At 53.3% G+C, this 16,382-nt stretch overlaps 1 protein-coding gene across 2 annotated transcripts in view; it reads left to right on the top strand.

Annotated features, from left to right (window-relative positions):
* Positions 1-15,232: 15,232 nt before the first annotated feature.
* Positions 15,233-16,382, top strand: part of MDGA1 (MAM domain containing glycosylphosphatidylinositol anchor 1) — a 65,112-nt gene continuing 63,962 nt past the window's right edge. The window contains exon 1 of one of the 2 annotated variants that reach the window (XM_024983665.2): positions 15,233-16,156. In XM_024983665.2, the coding sequence (XP_024839433.1) occupies positions 16,090-16,156 (67 nt within the window). In that variant the 5' untranslated portion in view covers positions 15,233-16,089. The remainder of the gene's footprint in view (positions 16,157-16,382) is intronic. The other variant, NM_001192882.2, reaches the window with a different exon arrangement.

The following is a 16,382-nucleotide window of genomic DNA, read 5'->3' as shown; positions in this document are numbered from 1 at the left end:
GGACATTCGGAGATTACGTGAGTTAACACATGGAAGAGGTTCAGAACAGTGCCTCTTGCAAAGTAAGCGTTCTGGAAGAAACTGCTATTATTATTACTATTACCAGCCTTGTTTTACAGACGGGGGGTTGGGACTTGAAGTGGGTAAGGACAACCTTGCTTGTCCAAGGTCCACAGGCAAGAAGCTGCAGTCTGACTCCAGGGCAGCGCCCCTGACGTCATATCACCCTGTCTGTTGAGGAGGGGCCTAGATGAAGTCCCACAGCGGTCACACAAACGCGATAAAGACGGGGCGGGGTCGGGGGGGCAAGAGCCCAGGGAGCACTGACAAACCTGTCCCAAAGTTCCCTTGCCAAGTGCGTCCTCTGGGGGCCCCTCTGGTGCCCACGCTTTAATGCTCAGACTGCTCGCCCTGGGAATGTTTTTCAACAATGCATTCCCAACACATCCCTGCGTCTTACCCAAGAATCTCTGCCTCAGTGATTGTAGAGGAGTCAAGGGTCCTGGGCCGACCTTGAGAGGACCTAGAGCTCACTGTGAATCCCTTCAGCACAGGAACGATGCCGAGGGCCCTCCACTGAAAGATGTGGGTAAATGTGGAACCTCCTCAAGGACTGTGGTGAAAGATGAGATAAGGGAGTTCATGTGCTCCAGGAAGTTTAGTTATTATTATTATTGACCATTGTTATTGTTATTGGTGCTCATTTTCTAAAATAATCGTATTTATTTGTTTTTGGTCATGCTGGGTCTTCATGCTGTGAGGGCTTTTCTCTATTGTGGCAGATGGGGACAACTCTCTAGTTGCCGCGCACAGGCTTCTCACTGGTGGCTTCTCTCGTTGTGGAGCACGGGCTCTAGGCACGTGGGCTCAGTGGCTGTGGCTCCCGGGCTCTAGAGCACAGGCTCAATAGTTGTGGCACATGGGCCTAGATGCTCCTCAGCATGTGGGATCTTCCCTGATCAGGGATTGAACCTATGTCTCCTGCACTGGCAGGCAGATTCTTTACCACTAAACCATGAGGGAAGCCCCTGGTACTCATTTTTCAGTCTCCATGGGTTAGCACAGCGTCTAGGACTCAGCGAGCGCCTGTGGAATGAACGCCTGAATCAGAACACCTCAGGTCTCTTTCTACCTTCTCTTTGGATAATCACTTGGAGCCTCAGTTTCCTCACCTGCAGACTGGAGACACTCATCCCCACCTCCCAGGGTTCCCGCGATGAAATGAGAGAACATGAATCTGTGTTTTGAGGACTGTGGAGTGTTCTACAAACGCAGTGCACAGTCAAGCTCTGCTTCCCCTCCCAGAACGCAGTTGGCAGCAGACCAGGGACGATGAGCGGGAGGCTGCCTCGGACTGGTGGGAAGTTCAGTTCCTTGTCAGACAAGTGGGGCGAGGTCAGCAGGGTGGCCAGGAATTTGTGGGCCAGGTGTGGGCCGCCAACGGCGCTCTGGGTCCAGGGGGCATTGTTAAGGCTAATGGACTGGAGCCTCCTCCATGCCTGTCTAATGGTTTGGCATCAACAAAGGAAGCATACACAGCACACAGTATATTCAGTGTCCTGAATGTATACTTACTTCTGCACGTATGTGTGTGTACATACCTGGGGGAGGCTCAGCTATCTCCCAGAGTAAGGAGGTGGCAAATGTCAAATCTTTGAGAAGCTTCCTCTTACGCACAATGCAGAGAGCTGGAGTACTGGGGACACTTGGCTTTGTTTGTGTATCCAGGCTGATGTCTATAAGCCAACCTTGTGCACGTGTGTCTGTCTGACGGGGCCAGTGGTAAAAGTGAGGCCAACCGAGGGGTTATAGACCACGGCGAACACAGGTGGTAACGTGGCGGTGGTGTTGAGGGTGGGCTGGTGGGGCCTCCTGGCTGCCGCTTCCACACACTGTACACATTTTTTCCTGTAGATCAGACCCTTCCTTAAGAAGGAATGGAGGGGGAAGGAGGAGGGGTGTCTTCATCCCTCAGTACCCAGTGTTCAACCAGCAGCCTCTCCCTGACAATTCAGTGCTTGCAATATCAATTTTCCCTTCCGGAAAGCAGTTCACTTTTGCTATGTGATTGGGAAGGTAATAGGTGGGAGCAACTCCCTGCCATGGCATTTTTATTTAAGTGGAGTGAACACATTCTGCCTGGCCCTTCCTCTGAACCTGTGCTCAGACTGCTCCCACCATTCTGAACACCTTCATTCGAGCTGACATCTCACCTATCCCCAAAGGCTCAGCTCAAAGGCACCTTCTTTATTATACCTTCTTACCTCTCCTCTCGTGTGATAGAAATTAATTCTCTGTTCTAGGTACTCCGGGTTGCAAAAACTACCATGTAGGCGTCCGGTATGGCTCCGAGGCCAACAAATCTAAGGGGGCCTGTTACACTGGACGTTGGGTCAATGTCCTTCCCAGGTTTAGGCTGTACGGTCTTGGGGTTCAGCTCTGTGTGGCCCAAGATACTGAGGCCTGCTGCAGTGGTGGGTTAGTAAATGTTTAACAACCAGCTCTCTAGGAGAAAGACCCTGACTTGTACTACACGCCAATTTTCGTGATATAAATACTCCCACCGTGTCTGACAAAGCTATAGCAATGACACTAGGGAAGGAGCAGTTGAGAAGAGATGTGTACACTCAGCTGCGAGCTCGTGTGAGCTGGTTCCAGGACATGATTGCTGATTCATGACTATGCTCCAGAGATGTTGACATCAGCTAGTGTCTGGCACATAGTAGGCCCTCGGTGCATGTTTGAAAGAATGAATGAATCGATGAATACATAAATAAATAAATGGATGAAGAGTTGGATGAGTGGGTGGATGGGAATCAAGTTGCTCGGGCAGCAGTGACTCACAGTGGCTTTGGCAGGGGGAGGTGAGAAGAGAGAAGAGGTTGTTCTGTGCTGGGCAGGGCTGCTGGTGTCCAGCACCAGGCAAATCCAAAGTACCCCAGTTCCCCATCTGAAGGGACCTCCTGCCTTCCCCCTGCCCCGCCAGGCCTCCCCCAGTGCTGAAGCAGCTTTGCTTTCTCTCATAAATAACCCATAATGCCGTTGAACATGGTTTTCTTGTTGGGGCTTTTGTTTCTTCAGTCATGACAAAAGCCGCACTAATGAGTTATTGGAAAAACCAAGCCCTGCCAGAGAGGCTGGGTGAGCACAGAGGGGGAGGTGTGGATCCGGCCAGCCCAGGAGGCCGAGCAATTCCCTGAAGAGAGCTTGCCAGCTCCTGAGAGGGGCCTTAAAAAGTCCTGATGGTTCATCTGTGTCCAGGGCTTTACACAGACCAACCACCTCAACCACAAGGAATCCTCCTCTGTGAGCCAATGGGCAGGTGTCATTAACATCCCCATGCTCCCAGCTGTTTCCACCGAAGGGCTTTGGTACCCACTGTTCCCTCTGCCTGGAAGACCCTTGCAGCCGGATATCCCCACTCTGTTCACTCAGGTCCTTGATCTGAATGTTACCTCCACAGAGGGGCCGTCCCTGACTACCCTGTCCAAAGAGACACCTCTCCTTGTTCTCCATCCCCTTGTCCCACTTGAATTTTGTTTTGCTAGCATCAATCATAATCTGATGTCTCGGACTGGATGGCAGAATGCAGATCCCAAGATAAGGATCTGAGGGCAAGTAGTATTCAATGACTCCAGGAAACACCCATGGGAGGATGGGGAAGTGACACAGGGGAGGGAAGACAGCCAATAAAAGCTGCAGTAATTATTAGCTGTGGGGACCTGTGCCCCAACCCCGACAGGGAACTCTGGGAGCCAATGCAGGACACACACCTTGGAGACACTCTGCCCGAAAGGGGGAGGGAGTCGCAGTGTTTATGCAACAGCCCGGTGAGTCGCTGGCGTAGGGCTGCTCCCACGGAGCTGAGAGTTTCTGGCTCTTCTGGCTGCTGTGGAGGCAGGCACAAAGGCCTTGGGCAAAGGCAATCAGAAGTCAGCCTGAGGGCAGTGAAGTTAGCACAGTAGGATATGGGCTGAGCACCCACAGGCTCTTCTAGACCTGATATGACATAACACTGTTATGTTGTCTTCCCAGCTAAACGAAAGGGAGGGACTTTTGTTATGTTCACAGGTACAACCTCTGTGCCTGGAACACTGTCTGGTAATCATGACAAAGTTGTCGAATAAATGGATGCCCATTTTACTGATAAAGATGATGAGGCTCAGAGGCATGAAGGACTGTGCCCACACTGGACCTGTCCACAACAGGAAGTATTTACTGAGCACCCACTTTGGGTCTAGCACTTTAAGTCTCTCTGACTCCAGTTTCTGGGCTTCCCCCTAGTCATGTCCTCTCCCAGCCTGGGTCCCAGTGAGGGGGAGGTGTGACTTCCTGGACTCCATTTCACATCCCTGGCACATGAATGCTCCTCTATTCTCAGTCTGACCTGGCAGGGACAGGTCAGCCAGGATCTACACTGAAATGTTATTTTGTTTTCCCATTTCGCTTGGAATAATGACTGACATTTCCACCTCCTTCATCCCAAGAAAGGAACCAAGGTCAGAGACTGAGTCCAGGCTTTCTTGCCTCAAGGAGCTTTGGGTTTTGTTATCAATGCAGCAGGGACACCCCCACCCAGTTAGGGTAGGAGGTGGAAGTCTCTTGAGGGGGAGCGAAGAGAGTGGACTAGATAAGGGATGAGGAAAAAGTGAGTGACCAGGAGGGAGAAGGGCCTCTCCAGCCCAGGAAGGAACAAAAATCTGGGGACTTTTGTTTGGGGCCTTGTGTCCCTCTGGCCTGCAGTGCCAGATGGGGATATTTGTGCAGGCTGGATGATAAGTGTGGAGGCCCTGAGGGTCTCCAGGGTCCTCTGTGGTCACTTAGAGGGCTGCTGTGGAGACCTCTCAGAGCACGTCTAGGGCAGCTGGCTGACTGAGGCCTGGCCTAGGGTTCATGAGCCAAGGCAACAAGAGTCAATTACCATGGCAACCACAAGGCCTGAGGCCTCTTCCCTGGGTCCCGGATTCTTCTATGACCTTGGAGACTCCCCTCAAACATAACTAAAGCAGATTTTTCAACACTCTGGCAATTGGAGGCTTGGGAGCTGAATTTATTTGACTTGAAAAAATAAAACGATATGACATTTATTGCGTGTGGATGTTGCTGAGTAAATTCAAAGCCACTCCAGTGCAGAGGGACCTGTGGGCCTGTGGATGAAGGCGACTGAGCTGAGAGGCACACCACCAGCCTCCCGTCTGCTAGTGGATCTGGCCAGGCAAAGCCAACCCCTGGTCAGGCCTCCTGACTGCTTGGAGGGCACTGGAGACCATGGGGGAAACACTGGAGGAACTTAATTTTTTAAAAAGTATATGAAAATCACATTTGCTTATTTCTGATTATAAAAATAAACATACTGCTTGCAGAGATATAGGAATAATAGAAGCATACAAAGACAGAAATAAAAATCACTCATAATCCCATCACCTACAATAATCATTAAAATGAACTATCTGTTCTTCTCATCTTCAGTCTGTATAACAGCTTTTACATAATTGAGACCATATTAATGTTATTTATATAATTTATACTCTATCTATAGAATATAGATAGGTGGCAAAGGTCCCTGAGCTCTGAATGGAAAACAAATGAGAAACACAAACACACACTCACATGTCAACCTGCACAGACAGTGCAAAGTAGAGCAGGGGGCAGAATGCTGAAAAGTAATAAGTCCCCAGTCTGCTACTAAACAGCATCATGACCCTGAAGAAGCCACCTTACCCTCTCGTGCCTCAGTTTCTTAATCTGTAAAATGGGGTTGGTGAAACCTCATTTAACTACCTCCCAGTATTTTGGAGAGCATCATATGTGAAAGTCCTCCATCTACTATAGTGGTGTCATTAGGCCATGATAAAAGAACCAGGAGCTCTAGCTTTCGGCATTACATTTTCTGTGTGACTTTGAATCAATTCCTTCGTTTCTCTGGTTCTTAGTTGCCTACTTAGTTAAATGAAGGACTGGACTAGGATTCCTAAAAATAAAACTAATAATTTTTAGAATGCTCACCATGTGTCAGGCACAGTATGGAGCACTTCATATGCATTTTCTCATTTAATCCCCCTAATTTAGCAGTCCTATGAACTTGGCACTATTCTTATCACCATTTTTTGGACACAGAGAGGTTAAGCAACTTCCTCACATTTACTCAGACAGTAAGCAGTAGATATGGGGTGAAATTGGACTCCTGAGCATTGCTGTCAACAAAACTCCTACCACGATAGAAGAGTTCTATATCTGCATTGGGCAGAAGGGTAGCCACTGGCTCTGTGTGACTGCTGAGCACTTGAGACTTGGCTAGTGTGACTGAGAAACTGAATCTGAAATTTGACTTTATTTAAACTCAAATACTAGTATACATTGGCTATGTATTTGGCCAGCATAGCTCTATTATGTCAGCTTTTGGTCCCTCTTCTCTGTAAGAGCGGAGAAGGCAGTGGCACCCAACTCCAGTACTCTTGCCTGGAAAATTCCACTGACAGAGGAGCCTGGTAGGCTGCAGTCCATGGAGTCGCTAAGAGTCGGACACGACTGAGCGACTTCACTTTCACTTTTCACTTTCATGCATTGGAGAAGGAAATGGCAACCCACTCCAGTGTTCTTGCCTGGAGAATCCCAGGGACGGGGGAGCCTGGTGGGCTGCCATCTATGGGGTCGCACAGAGTCAGACACACGGCTGAAGCGACTTAGCAGCAGTTTAGCAGCTCTGTAAGAGGGAGGGTCAAGTAGTGGAGAAGAGTATAGACTCTACAGTCTGTGGATCAAATTCTCTGATTGAAAAACCAGCTTTGCCACTTTTTAGCTGTGTGACCTTGGGGGAATGACTGAACCTCTCTGTTCCTCAAATCCCCCTAAAACTGGGCGGATGTGAGGGCAAATGGCATTTAGGCTGAGCATTTCATGGCTATGCTACTGTCTACATACTCCTTCAGAGAAGTCCTGGGTTAAAGGATGAACAGTGTGAGGTGGGGCTAGATTGACTTCAAAGGGCTGAGTGGGAGGGCCCCTTGGGGTCTTCTTTCCACGCTCGCTCAGGGGTCAGATGTGTCTCCTGAAGTCCCCCGGGACGGTGGGCGTGGCGGTTCTCCGAGGAGATCCAGAGTTAATCAAAGAGGCAGCGAGTCCCCAGGGCTTGTCGTATATTTGGAACAAGGGGCATGTGGGACCAGTCCTGGGACTCCTCCCATCCCCTAGCGCATCGGAGTGGTGGGGGGCGGGGGGTGGTGGCTAAGCCTGGCGTGCTGGGGGTCAGAGGGGCTGGGGGCTGGGGTGGGATGGGAAGAGAAGGACGGGGAGCGGGGACGGGGGGATGAAGTACAGAGTAGATGACATCAGCTTGTCCTGGGGTCGGGTCAGAGCAGATGGAGCTGCAAAGGGGCCACTACGTCGCACGCTGGGGGCGGGGGGCGGGGGCGGGGGGCGGGGGGCGGGGGTGGGCGCCGTTCCTGCCGTATTCTATGTGAATGGCGCCCCCTGGAGTTTATGCCACACAGCGGTCCTGTCTGTGTGGGTGCCTGCAATTGTTCCAGTCCAGATTTCCTGCTCCCCTCGCCCCCATCTCCCCCACCACTTTGCAGGGCTCAAAAACAGGTGATGGTTAAAGGACAAAGAATTTTGCTGGAGAACTTAAACTGCAAGGGACCTGGGAGAATCACGGGTCCAGTCCCCAGGCCCAGCCTTGGCCCCCTCTCCTCCCATAAGTTCCCTTCACCCCTCTCCTCCCTTTCCTCCTTTCCCCTCACATCCCAGCCTGTCTTTTCAAGCTTGAGAACATTTGATCCTGCTTCCGAGAAAGAGCTGTGCTGGAGAAGGTGAGAAAGAACCAGCTCAGTGAAATTTGACACGCCTTGCACTGGCGCCCTGGGGACAAAGGACGGAGAGCCACCCCCAGCCTGGCAGACCTCCCCACCCCCCTTTCAGGAAACTCACCTGACCCACACCTCCTCCCCTAGAGGGCATCCGGGAGTGAGGCAGCAGTGGAGGGTCACAGCACTTGTGTGCACAGTGATTTTCCCAGAATGCCCTGTCCCTCACTTGCCTACTTCCCTTCCCCAAGAATTCGCTTCCCCTCAGCCTCTCCATAACTCAAACATTTCTTCTTATATATTTGCTGTTTGTCTGGATCATTTGGGTCTCCCTTATCCTGGAGATTCAGGTCTTGTCCAGGGCTTACTTTTGTTCTGGGCAGTCAGGGTAACCAGAACTAGTTCATTGTGTTTATCTGGTTTTGGCTGCACTGAGCCTTCGTTGCTGTGTGTGGGCTTTTCTCTAGTTGCGGCGACCAGTGGCTACTCTCCAGTTGCGGTGCATGGACTTATTGTGGCTTCTCTTGTTGCGGAGCACAGGCTCTAGAGTGCGCCGGCTTCACACTGTGAAGCAGTAACTGGCATGCAGACTTAGTTGCCCCTCGGCATGTGGAATCTTCCAGGACCAGGAATCGAACCCATGTCCCCTGCATTGGCAAGTGGATTCTTAACCACTGGACCACCGGGGAAGTCCTCAGTTCATTTTAATGAGCAGACGAATGGCTGCCATCTGCTCAGTCCTGCACTGGGTGCTGTGAGTGATTCACACAGTATCAGGATACCCCATCCTGCCCTGGAGCTCACAGCACACGTGCCATTCTAAGCCTGGGGTGGGGGGTGACATCCATGAGACCGTAGTGCCAGATGGGGCCTTCCAGGGAGGAGCTGGTCTCCAGGTCCTCTGCAGCTGCCTGAGCCAGGTGTGTCTCCCTAGAGAGGCCAGCGGAGTCAGGTGGGGATGGGACCTGGTCCCCAGAGAGACTGGGTTTTCCTTCCAGGGGGCATTGACTTGTGCATGCCAGCTTCACAGTTTCATCTTCAAACATGCCTGGTTCCCAGGAGCCCAGAGAGACATTTCTGTTGGGAGAAACACCCAAATAAAGCACCAAGCTGCTTCCTTTGCTCTAGGTTTAAACTCGGAAAGCTGCAGGCAACCAGGCTTAGACGCGTGTAACAATCTTGCAGTAGAGCCAGGAAGTCAGAGTAACCACGCCCAAGCTGTCCTTGTTCCCCATCCCATTCACACTTACCCTGTGTGGGTTCTTTATTGCGGTCAACAGTTATCTGTTGCTGTTTCTATGTCCTGGCTTCTTTTTTATACCAGAATCTATGAACCTGTAGCAGCAGTCTCCGCACTGCCTGTGAGGGGCCTGAGGGCAGGGCTGTGTCTCCCCTCAGACTGGGGATCCCTGAGTCAGGGCTGGGTCTCCCCTCAGATGGGGCTCCCTGAGGCAGGGCTGTGTCTCCCCTCACACTGGGGCTCCCTGAGGGTCTTTTCTTGTTGGACATCTCCACCAGGATGCTCAGTATGATGTAGGCACAATGCCTGACTTAATAAATATTTATTGAATTAATGAATATTCAAGAGAACCTGGCTTTTCCACTCCATTCACCTGCTTCCCAGACCCAGCAGCCAGCTGGGGAAGCAGAGCTGGGTAAATCAGTGCTCCTTACACCTCCTCAGAGTGGGAAGACCATGTGTTTTCAAACCAAATTACTTTTGATCCACTGAACTGTCAGCTCAAAAAAGTTAAACAAAAATGTCCCCTGTTCTAACGTTAGTGTGGACATAAGGAGCTTGGGACGACCCAAGTGACCCTCACTTGGGAAATGGTAGCATCCAGGTCTCAGACACAGCTCACAAGGCTCTAGAGTCAGGGCACATCAGCTCATCATGGAAATGAGAGAGGGATCATCTCACAGCGGGGCAGGGTGCAGTCATGACACAGTGGCCAGAAAGAAGGGAAGAGACTCCTGTCTCTTTTGCACCTCCCCACCCCGTCATTCTAGGACTGGTATTTTAGTAACACACTGTTAAGCCAGTCAGTAAATGGCTCTTTGCCTCAGTTTTCACATCTGTAAAATGGAGGGGGCCACAAGTCGTAACACACCTCACATTTTAAGGACCAAGAAGGAGAGTGGATGTAGAATTTCTTGGACAATTAAAATATGAGGGCACCCTTATTAAAATAAGTAATTTACAAGAGAATCTGAATAAATTAGCCTTTCAAAAGTGATCACGGTTCCTAGTCTCACAGTCTAGCCTCATCAATTTTCATTGACCGGTTCATATGATAAGCACTTATTGAGCACCCAACCCACTCTAATATTCTTGCCTGGAGAATCCCATGGACGGAGGAGCTTGGTGGGCTACAGTCCACGGGTCGCAAAGAGTTGGACACGACTGAGCAATTTCACTTCACTTTCACTTTAAGTGCCAGGCACAGTGCCAGGTGCTAGGGATGCTGTGGAACCCTCCCCACTTCAATCAATTCCTCACACAGAGCCAGAACAAGCCTGATACACTACAATCAAATCCTGCCACTCCTTTGTTAATAACCCTGCCATAGCTCCCATCTTGCTCAGACTAAAATCCAACATCCCGCAATGAATGCAAAACTAGAATGATCTGTCCCCTTAAACCTCTCTGATCTCGCTCCTGCTACTCTCCCTTCACATACTCAGCTCCAACCAAATCCTCCCTGTCACCACATGGCCTTTGCACGTCTTCCCCCACCCCTCCCTGCAATGCCCTTCTGTCAGACACTGGCACGGCTTGATCCCTCTCCCCTTTAAGGTCTTCAGATGTCAGTGGGGTCTTCTGCGGACACTCTCGCTAACATTTCAGCTCTCACATTTCCTACTCCTCTTCCTAGCTTTAGTATCTCCCTTACTATCTAAATACTATCGGGACTTTTCTGGCAGTCCAGTGGTTAAGACTTTGCCTTCCATTGGTGTGTGGGCTTGATCGCTGGTTGCAGAGAAAGCAAAACATAAAACAGAAGCAATGCTGTAACAAATTCAATGAAGACTTAAAAAATGGCCCACATCAAAAAAATCTTTAAAAATTAGAATAAATACTATTGACAGACTATATCATCTGTCTCTTCACCAGAATGTTACTTACAGGAGAGCAGGGGTTCTTGCCTGTTTTGTTCACGTTGAATCTGTAGTGCCTGCCACATAGCAAAAACCATTAAATATATCTTACATGAATGAACATGTGGACAGTGGACAGGGTCCCTACTCTGAATCCTGCACTCCAAGAGCAGAGAGCCTGCTGGGGGTCTGGGGGAGGGGAGTAGAGGGGTCTACAGGACCTGGTGGGTGACCAAAGTCTCTATGGTCCCTCCTTTCCAAGGATGTCATTGCAGGATTGCAATAGTACTAGTCTCGAGCAGCACGATTTATAACAGGAGTTAACTGCTTACTAATTAGCAGCTGGAACCATTAATTGGCTATTTGTTAGAGCGGGAATTAATAAACTGGTCTTTCAGCAGGGTCATAACTCTCCTCATTCCTCGCCCCTCCCAGCCAGCCCTCTCCTACCTGACCAGAAAGTGGCTTGCCCCTAAGATTGAATCAATACCTCCCATTGCATGATTTTCCAAGACGGTTTCCCTTGCAAGGTGATGACGCTCTCTCCCTGCAAAGACTCTTGCGCTGTCTCTCCTGCTTTTTTCTTCCAGGCTCTGACTTGCTAGAAGCCAATGATCGAATAATCGAGAGGCAGGAACTTTCTAGTAACGCACTCTCACAACAAAAGCCCCAAGTTGCGCTGCTTGACAGAGGTCTGGGGCTCCTGGTTGTCCAGCCTCTCACGCACGCCCTCAGTCAGCAGCTACTTAGTCCTCCAGGAGCCCATAGGCTGGGCTTTCTCTAGGGCAAAATGATGGAGTTTTTCTTAGAATGTCATGAGTGGAACCCAAGGGCTGGCAGTGGGTGTTGACCACCAGGCCTCCAGGTGGCTTCAGTCTCAACTCGTGTCCAGTGGCCTCCTTCACTGTTGCCTCGAGTCCAGTGGTCTAGCTTTCATGCCCCACCCCCAAGCGCCCGATCTGGGGCGCAGAAGGATTGTTCTCTATTCCAGAAGAGAATAGGAACACTTCTTGTGAAAATATTTACTAAATACCTAGGAAAGAGCAAGCCTGTAGAGTCCACTTCAGCCACTTAGCAGGTGCGTGAATCACTAGATCTCTCTGTGCCATTCTACGAGAATAACAGTCCTGTCTCACGTAGTTGTTGTGAGGATTAAACAGTTAATGCACATGAAGGGCTTAGAACGGTGCTTGGCATGTGGTGTCAGCCATTACTATTATTACTCGTTTCTCTCAACCACTCTGTGAAATGTGGATCCTACTCACTTTTCAGCTGGAGAAACTAAGGCCCAGAGAGGTTAGGACTGGAGCTCAGGACCCATGGCTCCCAAGCCAACTGTTCCTTTCCTTCTCCTATTTGCTTCTCATTGTCAGGCCCAGGACTTTGTCAGAGGCAGCAAAGACAGGCACACCTAGGGGAGGAGATGACTGAATTTATAGGCACAGACAAGCAGGCTGTCAAGGTATTTACACTGCACACAATTAGCTGCCGAGTATTCACAATGGATTAGCTACAGCAAATGTTCAATCCCAGCCGCGGTAGAATTTGGTCCTCTACTCTCCCCTCCTTTTTGTCCCTCCCCCGTCATGAGTCTTCTCTCTCCTCCAGGCCAGGGTAGGTGTTCAGAGACAGTAAACTCAAGAGATGGTTAGCTGAGTCAGTGGGGTTCCTTGTCCACCAATAATGCATCCCAAAGCCAAAAAGGAGCAATTAACTGCTATTTGGGGTTGGCTAACTGAAAAATAGTAAGGCAGTTTACCATGACATGGACAAGTGCCCATCCAATTTAAAATAGGCAAAGCCAAGGAGGGCAGGAATCACTGTGATCACTCATTGAGAGCTTCCTGGAGGAGATGACGATTTTCAAATAATGGGAAGAGGATGATAATAAAAGAAGGTACTTATCATCGCACCCTCAGTTGGTACCACTTCCTTTCAGACTTCGTGGGGAAGGTGGGTGGCAAGATACAGAACCTGATAACTCTGTATGTCTGTGGGGGCAGAAAATGGATTTTTCTCTTTGGTTGGGGATAGAGGGGAATAGAAAAGATGGCGGCATTGAGGGTATCCTAGGTCGGTGGTCTGTGGTCTATGATGGGAATCATTCACTGGTTCATTTAACAGATCTTCAGCTGGCATCTGCTGGGTGCCCAGCACTAAGTGGGTCTGGCTTCTCTTATTCAGCCATAGACCCACAGGAAAGCAAGGAGAGGAAAAAAAGGAGAGGCCAAAGGAGGCTCAGTCAAGTGGAGGTGGGCTGCAGAATAAGATTCTTCCCATGAAAGATTATGAAAAAGAATATATGTGTAACTGAACCAGTTTGCTGTCCAGTAGAAATTAACACAACACTGTAAATCAACTGTATTTCAATAAAATACCGGGGGGGGGGATTCTTCCGGTGGTCTCAGACTTCCTGAGATGGACAGAAGGAAACGCGGAGGTGGGCACAGCCGCCCCTCCCTTCCTAGGCTGCCTGGAATTTCCCCAGAGGCCTGAGTCCTGCCGTCACACCCCTGAAGTCAGGGGCAGGTACTCCAGTGAGAGGCAGGAGAGGAGAGACCCAGCAGGAAATGGGTCTGGGAAAGAGGGTGACTTATCCTTTAATTATTTAAAAAAAATTTTTTTTAATTTACATGCTGAAAAATTAAGTCTTGTATATGTTCTTTCAGTTTTGACAAATGCGTCGAGTCATGGACCCCCATCACAGCCAAGATGTTAAACAGGTCCGGGGAGTCGGGGAAGAGAAAGGTTTGTAATCTCACCTCTTGCTAGTTGCGGTTTTCTGCGCTCCCACGGGTTGCCCTAACACAACCCTTGCGCACACGCCGAGATAAATAACGGCGACAGGTGGAGCAGGTGAGATTAGCCAGACCCGGGGAGGGGAAAGCGATCGGAGTGCGGGGGAGGCCGCCCGCTTCGCTTGCTCGCCTTTGCCTCTCCCTGCCCGCGTTTGGGAGGCGCGCTCTACCCACCCCTGCTCCCGGAGGGCGGGTTTGAGGTAGTGGAGTTCGGGAGTGCGGGGACCACGTAGCCGGAGCCGGCCCCTGGCTAGGCTGCCGGAAGAGAGGGCGCGCCTGGGGCGCTTGGGGGCGCCTGAGGTCCTGAGCGGAGGCAGGACGGGGAGAAGGACGAGCTGCGGAGAACGGGGGTAGCCTGGGGGAATTTCAGCTGCGGGGTCCTGCGGACAGACCTGTTGGCAACCTGTGGGCCGCGCGCGGCGAGGGCTGGAGCTCTGATCGCGCCCTGTTCGCCCCGGGGCTCAGCCAGCGGCTCCCGCGGCGGCCCCCGCGCCGGACGCGGGGAGAGGCAGCGGCTGCCTGGAAAGGGGCGGGGCTCGGCCGGGGGCGGAGGGACTCCAGGGCCACGCAGACAGCCCTGCAGACCCACACAGCGGGCGACCGGCTCGCGCGCCTGCAGGACCCTGAAAGCCGCGGGCGCCCTGGTTCTTCCCCTTCGATCCCCCGCTTCGGTCCCGCCCCCCAAAAGTGCAAAACATTTTACAAAGTGTGCAGTGCCCCGCGGGCTAGGTTAGAGTCCCCGGGGCGAACGGCCGTGCTTGTCCAGCGAGAGGACTGGGATCCGTGCACCCGGCTCGGTCTGGGTGTGCGAGAGCTGGCGGAGAGCGAGTGCAAGCGCGCTGCAGAGCCCGCGCCGAAACCCACGTCCCTTCGCCACTGTCCTCGGGATAGATGGATCCATTTCTGCTTTCTGACATTTTCCTGCTGGGGGGATGGGGGGGCGGAGAGAGGGAGAGAAGGGGGGAAGGGCAGAAAGGGGTGGGGGGAGAGAGAGGGAGAGAGGCAGAAAGGCAGTCCGCTTCCCCCAGCCTTGTTTTGTTTTCTCTAATTGGTCCTGGGGGAGGCGAGGAAATTGGACAGAGGCTGGGCCCGGCTAGCTGGGCTGCCTTTAATTGGCTCCTTTTTTTAACTGGAGGGGAATCAAACAGGAGAGCGAGCGACAAAGGGTGGGAGAGCGAGAGACCGAACGAGGAGCCGCGAGGAGGAGGGAGGAGGGGAGGGGGAGGAAGGAGGAGGTGGGGGCAGACCGGGGGAGGCGGGGGGTGGGGGGGAGCGCGGAATGAAAAGCTCGGGGTGTGGGGGGAAGCAGTACAGCGAAGCCCAAGTTGCCGAGCTAGCCGAGAGCTCCCACGGCCCGGAGCCCCGCGGCCGCCGCGCCCGGGAGCCCGGCCCGGCCCGGCCCCGCCTGCTTTGGGCCCCCGCCGGCAGAGGCCGCCGGGCGGGGGCGGGGACGACCAACTTGGGGCGCGGCGCAGCCCCGCTCTCCCTAGAGCTCCGAGCCCGGGAGCGCCACCGCCGCGACCAGACGGCGGGAGCGGAGCGCGGCGAGCAGAGGCGGCGAGCGGCTCCAGCGCCGCAGCCCCGGCCTCGGCGAGAGCGCGAATATTTTTCAAACGACTCAAACTTTCCTTCTTTCCCCGCGTTCTGGGGCCTCTCTTGGATGGAATTGTTCTCTTCATTCCCGCGGGGCGCTGGGGCACGATTCCTCCCCGGGGTTCCTCCGCGGCTCGGCTAACTTCGCGGACCCGGGGACCCGTGGCTCTCGCCCCTCGGCTGAGCCCAGCCCGCGCGCTTCTCCCCGGCTCTGGAGGCCCAGAGTCCGGGCTTTTCGCCTCCGAGAGGACGCCTAGCCCGGCCCCCTTGGATCGGGCCATTGAGCCCCCAGCACCGGCCGCATAACTGGAGATAGCGGATTAACCCGAGCCGAGCCCCGGCCTCCCCGCCCCCGCTCCACGGAGGGGCGTCCCCTGGGCGGGGAAACGACAAGTTTGTCAGTCGTCGGTGGCCTGTTGGATCCAAGCGCCTCCGCCTCCGCGGAGGGGTCCCTGGAACCCAGAACCCCGAGAGGACAGCCCTGGGGACCCGGAGAGGCTCGGCGGCCGGGCTCCTTGGGCCGGGGCGCTGGCTGCTGCGCCGGGCGCGCCGAGGCACCCGGGGCCAGGCCAGCGCCCCCTGCGTCCCCACGCGGGCAGCGGCCCCGCCGGAGGAGAAACCCGGATCGCTGCCGCCGCCGCCGCCGCCTCCTCAGTCTCCTGGTCTCCGCCGCCGCCCCCTCCGTCGCCTCTCGGGGAAGGGGAAGACGCAAGGGGCACCGAGGGGCCCCGGCGGATGCGCCCCCCACTGCCTCTCGGGCTGCGCCGCCTCGCGGGGATGAAGCACGGGCCGTGAAGATGGAGGTGACCTGCCTTCTACTTCTGGCGCTGATCCCCTTCCACTGCCGGGGACAAGGAGTCTACGGTAAGAGCCCGCGTCCGGCTGAAAGCCGGTTCAGCCCCGCGCGGAAACTTTGCAAGAGGCGCAAAGTGCGCGCTGCGCGGGTTTGGTGGGTACCCCGGCTCGGACTCTGGAGTGGATGCCCGGGTCCCCGCCCTTTTCCAGAGCGCGAGGAAATCGAGCTAGCTGCTTCAGCTCACGGAGGCAGGTCGTAGGGTCTGGCGTTAAGCCGGGGATGCCAGGGGGAGGT

Source organism: Bos taurus, chromosome 23, assembly GCF_002263795.3.
Source record: "Bos taurus isolate L1 Dominette 01449 registration number 42190680 breed Hereford chromosome 23, ARS-UCD2.0, whole genome shotgun sequence".
Taxonomy (NCBI): Eukaryota; Metazoa; Chordata; class Mammalia; order Artiodactyla; family Bovidae; genus Bos; species Bos taurus.
Note: the sequence above shows the minus strand (reverse complement) of the source record. Positions and strands in the feature narration are given on the sequence as shown.